The sequence below is a fragment of the Oncorhynchus gorbuscha genome, linkage group LG02 (genome assembly GCF_021184085.1).
Source record: "Oncorhynchus gorbuscha isolate QuinsamMale2020 ecotype Even-year linkage group LG02, OgorEven_v1.0, whole genome shotgun sequence".
NCBI classification, from domain to species: domain Eukaryota; kingdom Metazoa; phylum Chordata; class Actinopteri; order Salmoniformes; family Salmonidae; genus Oncorhynchus; species Oncorhynchus gorbuscha.
Window position 1 is genome coordinate 69,175,527 of NC_060174.1, and position 12,375 is coordinate 69,187,901.

At 43.6% G+C, this 12,375-nt stretch overlaps 1 protein-coding gene across 1 annotated transcript in view; it reads right to left on the bottom strand.

Moving 5' to 3' along the window:
• The window catches only part of LOC124008338 (roundabout homolog 1-like), a 223,192-nt gene that overhangs the window by 22,767 nt on the left and 188,050 nt on the right, over positions 1 to 12,375 (bottom strand). Inside the window, 3 exon segments of the mRNA XM_046319510.1 lie at positions 199 to 207; positions 7,657 to 7,784; positions 8,014 to 8,152. Coding sequence (XP_046175466.1) covers positions 199 to 207; positions 7,657 to 7,784; positions 8,014 to 8,152 — 276 coding nt within the window.

Consider the following 12,375-nt stretch of genomic DNA (forward strand, 5'->3'; position numbering starts at 1 on the left):
GAAAAAAAATGACTGTTTACCTTTTTTTCACTTAAATATATGCATTTTATTTTATAACCCACTTACTACCGGTTGCTCGTAACAACTGAAATGTGAACTCCTATTGGAGGATTGGAGGAAGGAGAAGAGGACTGTAATGACTAATGATGTCGTGTTGCTGTCAGTGTGGAGGAGGATGACCGACGGATGACAACTTACCAGTGAAGACTACAAGAGAAGAGAAGAGAAGCAAACACAAGAGCAGGAGATGAATAATGATGACAGGCACATGCGACGGCAAAAGACTATCAGTCAATCATGAAACATTTTCAACAAACACTTTGATGAATGAATACACAAGTGAGTAAAGGAACGGAATACACAACAATCTGATAGACCGCAAGGGGCATATGCTGCACAGAAGCTCTGTTTGTGTAGTAGAGTAACAGTCCACCACTCAGTCGCTGTGAGTTGACTACGGTTGGTCTCAGGGGGTGTGTATTTAATGAACGGGACTCCACTGCGAGACTGCTTCAGTGTGGGTTTGACTGTAAATACATCTCCCTCCCTCCATCTACATTGCTCAACACGATCAAAAACACACACGCATGTGGTTCACACACACACATTCACACATGCAGTTACTGTGGACACACACACACAAATACACACATGTTGCCTCAAATGACTGTATAGGCAGTATTTTATCACTATTACCCTACAGTAGAATGGAAATGTTTTTTCTTAATGATACAAAGAAAAACACAGAGGGACATATAAGACCTTAAAGAAAGGTCCAGACAAAGGGATAGGTAAGGGAGGACACAGACGGGGGGAAGACAGAGAGAAAGCAATGTTGTTGTTGTTGGATTTGGCTGAACCCCATAACCACCAAGCCTGACAGCCATGTTTCCGGAGCGGGATGTGATGAATATGTGACCATGTACTTAAAAAGAGCCAGGGTCCAGCTCCCAGCATGTCGTGCTGGATGAGGAAGAGGAAGCGGAGCATCGCTTCCTGCCCCCTGCCTGAGTGTGTTGAGCTCAGACCAGACCCCCATCACGGGCCACATGCCCACCCAGCTACAGGCTCCCACCATATTTCATAGACTAAGAAAAAATGTCCATTTACTGAATACTATGCACCTGGAGAACACTATGTTTCTATCACTATGTATTTCGATGTAATATTTAGGACCAGGATTTGTACATTCCTTGCTAACTTTTCTGTCCAAATTCATTTATGTGGAGTAACATCGGAACTTAATCACTCACAGGGAACAAAGATCATTTCCTTATCAAATGTGTGCACGCACTTGCGCGCGCACGCACACACACACACACACACACACACACACACACACACACACACACACACACACACACACACACACACACACACACACACACACACACACACACACACACACACACACACACACACACACACACACACACACACACACACACACACACACACACACACACACACACACACACACACACACACACACACACACACACACACACACACACACACACACCAGTGGTGGGAGTGTTTGAAAAGTTTGTTGTCGTGCTGATAGATCCACACTGAAGGCCTACTGCTGACCCCTGACTTGCAGCATGTGTTTTATGGGGTTAGCTGGGGCCAGAGGCATGAATTCCCTTGGCAGGTTTATAGGGTGATTGGAGGCATTGTTGAGGAGACACACAAGCTTGTGTGTTTGGTCAGTTCAATGGGACAGTAAAGTGAGGGTGGAGTGTGAGACTATGTATCTTGGAGCGTGTGTGTGTGTATGTGCGTATGTTGCACACGTGTGTGTATTCCTGTGTGTGCTCAGTAGGGTTGCTGGGACAAGGCGTGGCCTGTTCCCATCCCTATGAGACCTATTGGACTTGTTGACTCAAAGGTGTGAAAAGCCTTGCATGGGAGTGTTGGGTTGAGTTATGAGGCAGCTCTGTGGCCCGTTTGGACAGAGTTACAACCCCCCAGTGAACACATAAACCTGGAGGGGAGAGAGAGGGGGATGAACTCTATTACAGTTCAGACACTCGGAGACCGGAACTTCCTCTCTCTCCCTCTGGGTGTAGAGCTAGACCTATAGAGAGCCTTATAGACTGTGGCCTTCATATGTCTATAAAGGCTGAGGCACACTGTGAGTCTTGAAGCCTATAAAGTAGCTGAACAGTGAAATGCATGGATAGGCAAGTGACCAAGGGCCATTGTGGTGGGTGAGAGAGAGAGAGAGAGAGAGAGAGAGAGAGAGAGAGAGAGAGAGAGAGAGAGAGAGAGAGATGTGGCTCAGTTGGTAGAGCATAGGGGTTGTATGTTTGATTCCCACGGGGGTCAATTACGAAAATGTACGCCCTCACTACTTTAAGAGGGGGATAGCTGCAAATTAAGACTTGACTTTGAGTAGAAAATACAGGAATCCAGATAATACTGCCAATTACTTAAAAATGTTACAAGGTGATCTGGAGTGTTGGCACTAGTTAAAGTGTGATAAACGACCTCAGTAAAAGTGTTAGGTGATGGAAAATATGCCTGAAAACATATTTGGAGAAAACCCTATGTGCAAGCCTTGTGTTCGGACTGAAACCAGCTTGACTGGAGTGAGGAGGCCTCCAATGTGTTTTGATTTGCACTACTGATAATGTGGCCTGGCTGCACCAATCACATGGCCAGACTGAGTCTAGAGGAAACGAGCCCTTGGTCTCCTGCCTGCCCTGTTGAATATGTTCAAACGAAGCAAGGACATTATAATGTTTGTGTTTGAGGCAGAAAACAGAGAAACTATGGAGTACAAATTACTACCATGGGCTTATACTGGTACTTGTGTAACAATGAATACTAGCGTATCCCTCTAGTCAGAAACGATGACTTGAGATACACTGAAAATACATTGATTGAAAGGTGTTATAAAAAGTTAAAATGTGTTGCCCCTAAATGTTACCTTCCAAGCTTCTCTCCCTCTCCCTCTCTCCCACTCCCTCTCTACTCCCTTGTTGATCTGAACCCTCAAGTATCTCCAGATGAGAATGTGTTTGTCAGACAGTGCTGTTGTTAATTCCTTCAGGGGAGATCTGCTCTCCCCCCTCTCCTCCTATTGATTCTAGGTAGAACCATTTTGGTTCCAGGTCAGACCCGGTGCCAGGATAAAGTGACTAAGGGGACAGTTGAAATGGGCGAAGGGGCTAAACTTTTTGGGGTTCTTGCGCTGGAATTATATTGAATTCTGCTAATATGATCACGCTATACCATAATAAACATAAAGTTAAAATGGTGAGACTCCGAGATCATTGAGTGCTTTTGAAATCTGTAGCCTATCTCTGCTGCGGTGTTTCAGCACAACGGACAGCACCCTACAGCTTGGCCATTTTGGTAATGAGTATAGGCTACAAGATAGATAAGGCAATTCACCTATTACAAACAGCCTATGTGAATGCAGCTGTACACACATCTTACTAAAATAATGCAAAATAAATGCTGAAAGTAGTAGCCTCGTTATTCATGCATGCAAATAAAAATACTGAATAGCAGTTTGACAACTGCAAATGCAATTTTTTACATTTTTTATGTCACCTTTATTTTACCAGGTAGGCCACAGAAGTTCTCAACTGCGATGAATGAATGCGAACAGAACAAACGCAATCTACATTGAGGCTAGTTACATGAACAGTAAACACACACAGTAAACAAAAGGCAAATGGAGATCCAAATAACCAAAACACAGCCTACAGCCTCCTACTACAGTGAGATACAGCCTCCTACTACAGTGAGATACAGCCTACAGACTACTACAGTGAGATACAGCCTCCTACTACAGTGAGATACAGCCTACAGCCTCCTACTACAGTGAGATACAGCCTACAGCCTCCTACTACAGTGAGATACAGCCTACAGCCTCCTACTACAGTGAGATACAGCCTACAGCCTCCTACTACAGTGAGATACAGCCTACAGCCTCCTATTACAGTGAGATACAGCCTACAGCCTCCTACTACAGTGAGATACAGCCTACAGCCTCCTACTACAGTGAGACACAGCCTACAGCCTCCTACTACAGTGAGATACAGCCTACAGACTCCTACTACAGTGAGACACAGGCTACAGCCTCCTACTACAGTGAGATACAGCCTACAGCCTACTACTACAGTGAGATACAGTCTACAGCCTACTACAGTGAGATACAGCCCACAGCCTACTACAGTGAGATACAGCCCACAGCCTACTACAGTGAGATACAGCCCACAGCCTACTACAGTGAGATACAGCCCACAGCCTACTACAGTGAGATAATAATAATAATATATGCCATTTAGCAGATGCTTTTATCCAAAGCGACTTACAGTCATGTGTGCATACATTCTACGTATGGGTGGTCCCGGGGATCGAACCCACTACCCTGGCGTTACAAGCGCCATGCTCTACCAACTGAGCTACAGAAGGACCAGCTACAGAGATACAGCCTACAGCCTCCTACTACAGTGAGATACAGCCTACAGCCTCTACAGTGAGATACAGCCCACAGCCTACTACAGTGAGATACAGCCCACAGCCTACTACAGTGAGATACAGCCCACAGCCTACTACAGTGAGATACAGCCTACAGCCTCTACAGTGAGATACAGCCTACAGCCTCCTACTACAGTGAGATACAGCCTACAGCCTCTACAGTGAGATACAGCCCACAGCCTACTACAGTGAGATACAGCCCACAGCCTACTACAGTGAGATACAGCCTACAGCCTCTACAGTGAGATACAGCCTATAGCCTCTACAGTGAGATACAGCCCACAGCCTACTACAGTGAGATACAGCCTACAGCCTCCTACTACAGTGAGATACAGCCTACAGCCTCCTACTACAGTGAGATACAGCCTACAGCCTCTACAGTGAGACACAGCCTACAGACTACTACAGTGAGATACAGCCTACAGCCTACTACAGTGAGATACAGCCTACAGCCTACTACAGTGAGCTGCAGACATGCACAACTGTCTTGCCAAATAAACAGGCCTATACAGGGTTGCTTCAAACATAGCAATTCGTGCCGCTTGCACGTGAGTTATGCAATACGTTGTGATATGTCACAATGCACTTCTATGAATCAAATTGCACCCATATAATCAATTAACCTTTACACCCCCCTTGTGGGATGGTTGAGCTAACGTAGGCTAATGTGATTAGAATTAGGTTGTAAGAAAAATACAATTTCCCAAGACATAGACATATCTGATATGGGCAGGAAGCTGTAAGTCGCTCTGGATAAGAGCGTCTGCTAAATGACTTAAATGTAAATGTAAATGTAAAATTCTTGTTCATCTAACTGTACTGTCCAATTTACAGTATCTATTACAGTGAAATAATACCTTGCTATTGTTTGAGGAGAGTGCACAGTTATGAACTTGAAAATGTATTAATAAACCAATTAGGCACATTTGGGCAGTATTGATACAATATTTTCAACAGAGATGCAATGGTTCATTGAATCAGTCTAAACCTTTGCACATACACTGCTGCCATCTAGTGGCCAAAATCAAAATTGAGACTATCCTGGAATATTACATTTTGGCCTTTCTCTTGCATTTCAAAGATAATTTCAAAACAAAATATGCATGTTTTTTTCTTTGCATTATCTTTACCAAATCTTATGTGTTATATTCTCCTACATTAATTTCACATTTCCACAAACTTCAAAGTGTTTCCTTTCAAATGGTATCAAGAATATGCATATCCTTGCTTCAGGTCCTGAGCTACAGGCAGTTAGATTTGGGAATGTCATTTTGAAAAAAAGCATCCAATCTTAAGCAATGCCAGCCTTCCATAAATACGTTTCCAATATATACAGCAACAAAAATCGAAAGGCTACCAAGGAAACCATAATAGCATCTGTAGTAAGAGTATTTCAGCCACTCTCTTCCTATGAACCAGTTGCTATTAAATGAAATTTTTAGACAGAAAACCTGTGGCTAGGGTAGCATTATAGGCTAACCTGGGCTGGCTGCGCTGCTCAAAGATCATCAGGGACAATCGGAGGTGGAGGCGGCTGTGGAGCCATTATCCTGGCGGCGCTAACAGAAGGGTGAGTATTCTCACACGGAGCTAGCTGGAGCTGCTGGGCTTGGCGGCGGCATCTGTGGTTTGAGGCTGATGCTCATTGCTCCTTCTCCTTTGTTTGGGTATTTTGGCACATTTCTGATATCCATCATGGCAAATTAGCTAGTTCAAGTTAGCTAATAGGCTAAGGCTAATAACATTAACACTTTTTACAGCTAGCTAGCTAAGAGTGAAGCAGCTTCAATGGTAAAATTGACCCAACCTTTGTATAAAATGAAAGGCGTATCACATTATCCACTTAGCCTACCACAGAGATGAGAAGTGTTTTTTCCTGCTTTTTATGGAAATCCAAAGGAGTCATAACTAACTGCCCAGTGGCTTTCCATAGCCCCCCTACACACCACAGTGCTTCCAGCCCGTTATGCTGACACAGCACAGCAGAGATACAGATTTCCTTTGTACCAACCTGTCACTCAATCATTTGAACTTTTTTGCTATTTTTATGTAGGGACATACAACTAAAAGTGAAGGGGCTAAGCCCCCTTTAGCTCCCTCGTGGAGCTAGACCTTTCCACAGAGAATTTTACATGGAACCCAAAAGGGTTTTACCTTGAACCTGTGTACACCATACTTAGACAGCTACACCCTTCCCTCCAATTAAGCCAATCTGTACGAATCTGCTATCTGTTCTTCCTCTCTTCTGTTCAGACCCTCAATTAGACGCTGGTCCCCCTCTTTTCCCAGGCAGGCAGGGCTGGTGTAGAGTAGACTGTGTAATTGAAACCGTGTCATTCCCAGCGTGGGACACAGGATTGTCTTTAATTAAACCCTTCTGTCTGTCTGTCTGTCTGTCTGTCTGTCTGTCTGTCTGTCTGTCTGTCTGTCTGTCTGTCTGTCTGTCTGTCTGTCTGTCTGTCTGTCTGTCTGTCTGTCTGTCTGTCTGTCTGTCTGTCTGTCTGTCTGTCTCTCCCACCCACCCACCCACCCACCCACCCACCCACCCACCCACCCTCTCTGTAGTGTAGTGAGGTGTTACTGTTCATTTCCTGCCATCAGTCCCTGTGCTGTGGGGGGTCATTGTGGCAGGGAATCCCTGCTCATAAATGAACCCACTTCCTGGTGCCTCATCAACACTCCCATCTGTTACACTGATCCAGTCATGGTTAGACTGTGGCAATGGGCTGTGTAAGTAAGGACCAAGACTAGCAGAGTGCAGATTGTTTCAGAACTGATATGAACCCAAGCCAAGGGGATACAGTAAATTACATAACCTCACAGATTGAACTGATAACCTAGCTCAGTCTGTTACCCTGGGAACTGCTTGACTTGACACATGAATGTAAACTGATCCATGCTTAAGAAAACAGGGCAGGCCAGAGATCAGTGGGGTAATACTCCATGGTGTGGCTAGGTAGGGTTAGGTAGGATATCTAACTGCTCTGAGAACAGCTGTCTTCTTCTTCACACGTTCTCTAATGTTACATGAATGTGAGAGCAACAGCTGCACAGCATAAACCCAGTCTGCACGTTTCATAGTCTGTGCACCTTTCATGTCAAACAGCAGGTGTGACCAGGGTTGGGGTTAGGGTTACGGTCGGGGGAGGTTGTACTGACCGTGGACGGTCAGCGTAGCGGACGCCTCTGCCTTTCCCACCATGTTCTCTACAACACACGTGTAGGAGCCCTCGTCTGATGGTGCCACACCACGCACACTCAGAGTGTGGTCCTCCAGGATCTCATACCTGTAGACAGACACACACACAGGGAGAGAGAGAGAGAAAGAGATAGAGCGAGATAGACGTGAGACAAAGGAGCTTTGCACGATGGCATGCACACTGTAATATCCCAAGCATCTGATTCCATGACCAGATGTGACCCTGCATATGCATAAGGTTTAGATCACAGTATGTATCTATGATGTAAGAGTGTAATATAAAGGCTGTATAGCAGTGCTGGGTCATCCATCCGTACCTCCCCTTGGGCAGGTCTGCATCCTCTTTCCTCCAGCGGACAGTGGGGACCGGATCTCCCCGCGCCTCACAGTGGAACTCCACACTCTCATCTGCCAGCACCATAACACTACTGGGCCTCTTCACAAACCCTGGGCGCTCTGGGGGAGGGGGAGGGCATCGTCATCATCACTGTCATAATCGTCAAAATAACCACTATTCTCTGTGTGAAGATGTGCACGGCAGTGTGTAGAGAGCCCCCGCAGCACATGCCTTCTTCCTCCAGTTCCTAGAGTTCCAATGTAGTCGCATGCTGGTTTATGTTAATATTGGCATTCTACAGTATCACACACATTTGAAGTTGAACTGAAATCTTAGCTTGGATCTCCAACCCTAGCCCTTCAAAATAAATGTCTATACCAGGCGGTGTCAGAGGAAGGCCCCAAAAAATGGTCAAAGACTCCAGCCATCTAAGTCATAGGCTGTTCTCTCAGCTATCGCACAGCAAGTGGTACTGACGCACCAAGCCTGGAACCAACGGGACCCTGAACAGCTTCTTAAACAGTTAAAACAGTTAACGAGCTACCCGGACTATCTGCATTGACCCTTTTTGCACTGTTTTGACTCATCACGTACGCTGCTGCTACTGTTATTATCTGTCACTTTATTCCTAGTTATATGTACATATCTACCTCAACTACATCATACCACTGCACATCGATAGTGAAAAACTGCTTCTTTCTCAAGGCCATCAGACTGTTAAATAGCCATCACTAGCCGGCTACCACCCGGCTACTCAGCCCTGCACCTTAGAGGCTGCTGCCCTGTGTACATAGACATGGAATCACTGGTCACTTTAATAATGTGTACCTACTGCTTTACTAATTTCATATGTATATACTGTGTTCTAGTCAATGCCTCTCCGACGTTGCTCATCCTAATATTTATACATTTCTTAATTCTATTCTTTTACTTTTAGATTTGTGTGTATTGTTGTGAATTGTTAGATGCTACTGTACTGTTGGGCGCTAGGAACACAAGCATTTCGCTGCACCCGCAATATAATCTGCTAAATATGTGTATGTGACCAATAACATTTCATTTGATACCCCGTATGTATATCCAAGTTACCGTTAATCATTGTGTATTGATTACTACTTTTATTATTACGTGTTTTACTGTTTCTATTATTTCTCTATTTTATTCCTCTCTGCATTGTTGGGAAGGGCCCGTAAAGTAAGCATTTCACTGTCAGTCTGCACCTGTTTTTTTACGACGCATGTGACAAATAAAATTGGATTTGGGGCTCCCAAGTGGCACAGCGGTCTAAGGCACGGCATCTCAGTGCAAGAGGCGTCACTACAATCCCTGGTTCGAAAACAGGCTGTATCATATCCGGCCTTGATTGGGAGTCCCATAGGGTGGCGCACAATTGGCCCAGCGTCACCCGTGGTTTGGCCGGGGTAGGCCGTCATTGTAAATAACAATTTGGTCTTAACTGACTTGCCTAGTTAAATAAAGGTTAAATAACAAAATACAAAGCTTTGAGTTAAGTACCTAAAAAATTAGAACTCTGAATACCATTAACCTTCCATAACCCTCTCCCCCACATTCCCCCACTTCTTTTAAAACCCATTTTATTTGCCTTTTTCTTATTTGTGTCATGTGGATGAAAACCAATAAATCCACTTAAAACTAGTAGGGCTTGTTAAAACCAGGGCCATTTTATTTACATATGTCCCAGAGCACATTTTAAAACAAATCTGTTTCTTCAATCAGCAGTATTATTCTATTAGCCTTAAATGTTTTCACTGGGCATTATAAATGTGTGTGCCCTGGCCAGCCGCCCAGTCCAGCTGATTCTGTGATAAGAAGTCTCAGTCTGCTCTGATGGGAAGTGCTTGGAGTGGGGTGGGAGTGAGAGGAGGTGGGGTGGGGGTGGATATGGTGACAGCATAGGAACGAGGTGGGGGTGGAGAGCGGGACCAGGGTAGGGTGGGGTGGGGGTGGAGATTGGAACAGGCTATGGGTCAGTGGTCTGGGACACTACATTTATTTTTATTTTGACAGGGTGTCAATGCTGAGACCAAGGTCTCTTTTCCAGATAAGCCCTGTATAGCACCACAATACACATAGAAATATAATAAAAATAATTAAACTACACATTCATAAAGACATTAAAATACACATCATTATACACAACAATACATGAAAAGGAAAACACAATTATAAAATACGAACACATTCTTCAGTAAAAAGGTCTCCTAGCAACCGTCTTAAATTCCCTAAAGGCACCAATTCCTCTAATTTTAAAGTGTATTCTAGATCATTCCACACGTAAGGGTGCAAGGAAATGAAAGGCTGATTCACCTAACTCTCTAGACACCAAAGGAGTCTCCAGAGTTAACCATCCCTGTGAACGGGTTTGAGATCTTGTCATTTTAAATCTTAACAGTGATGTTAGGGAAGTCGGGAGTTTATGGCGCAATAACTTTGTAAACAAAAACAGCGTAATTATGTGATCTACGTGACTTCAAAGAGGTCCAGCCAACTTTTTTGGTAAAGAATATAGTGATGAGTAATAAAACTGTCTCCTGTGATAAAACGAAGGGCGTTATGAAAAACGTTCAAGGGTTTAAGTGTAGAGGCAGCTGCACGTTGATAAATAGTATCACCATAATCAAGACCAGGTAGAAAGGTTCACTGCACAATCTGCTTCCTGCTGAGTAGAGAGAGACAAGATCTGTTTCTGTAATAAATAAAAAAATCCCACTTTAAATCTTAGTTTCTCAACAAGCCCAGTCGTATGTGTTTGAACCTTTTTCTGCAGTGGGTTAAATCACACAGTGTGTTTCTTGGTAGTCTTAAAACAAATCTACTTTGAAACAAAAGTATACACCTCACACACATTTTTATTTAACCAGGCAAGTCAATTAAGAACAAATTCTTATTTACTATGACGGCCTACCCCGACGGCGCTGGTCCAATTGTGCGCCGCTCTATGGGACTCCAAATCACGGCCGGTTGTGATGCAGCCTGGAATTCGAACCAGGTACTGCAGTGATGCCTCAAGCACTGAGATGCAGTGTCTTAGACCACTGCACCACATTGGCTTAAAAAAGAAGACACCTGTATAGTACCATGGCAGATACAGAGTGGAAATGTATTCAACTTTGAATCCCAATATTACACCTTATGTACGTCATAGAAGTTGGAAATAAACCATTTCACATAAAAACACCAGATTTGAGTTTTTTAAATTTTAAATATTGTTTATTAATTATGAAATGACATTCTCCCCATGAGGCCACTAGGGCATTTGCCTGCAGGAAAGTGATAGATTATAAATCATTGTCAATCCAAACACCAAGGTATTTGGATGCAGGGACTCGTTTGATTATAGAACCAGCCGATAAGAAAAGATGCAATCCTTCTGAGACAATCTTCCGAGAACTTGAAAACAACATGTATTTAGTTTTGCCCATATTCAGTATGAGTTTAAAATCCGTAAGGCCTTGTCACAGACTGTATGTAGCCTTGTCACAGCCAGGTCGAGGCAATTGCGTCATAATAATATAATCTGAATGTATATATATATATTTAAACAGATTGACCAATAGCATCTGCAGTGGCAAGAAAAAGTATGTGAACCCTTTGGAATTACCTGGATATCTGCATAAAAATGGTCATTAAATTTGATCGGATCTTAAGCTAAGTCACAAACATAGACAAACACAGTCTGTTTAAACTAATAACACACAAACAATTATACGTTTTCATGTCTTTGTTGAACACACTGTGTAAACATTCACAGTACAGGGTTGAAAAAGTATGTGAACCCTTGGATTTAATAACTGGTTGACCATCCTTTGGCAGCAAAACTGTTTCAGTTCTTGGGATGTCTGTTGTGAACCACTCTCTTGAGGTCATGCCACAGCAACTCAATTGGGTTGACGTCAGGACTCTGACTGGGCCACTCCAGAAGGCGAATTTACTTCTGTTAAAGTATTGTGTTGTTGATTCACCTCTGTGGTTTGGGTCGTTGTCCTGTTGCATCACCCAACTTCTGTTGTGCTTCAATTGGCGGACAGATAGCCTTACATTCTCCAGCAAAATGCTATGACTTCTTTTGTTGGTAAATAGCCTAAAAGAAAAGCTTTGACTATAATCTCTGATCATTCAGTAAGTTTCCCCTAACGGCATCCAACCCAATATCATTGTGAATAGGTTCAGAAGTCATTTCAAAGAGATAAATAAAATTGTGATTAAATGCACCAACGATGGCATATCTTTTTTGTTGTTGTAATAAGGCCCATGTTTGAATTCATTTGTTGTGGCAGAGAGGAGGAAGTAGAACCCTTTAGGGATTTGACAGTTTTCCAGA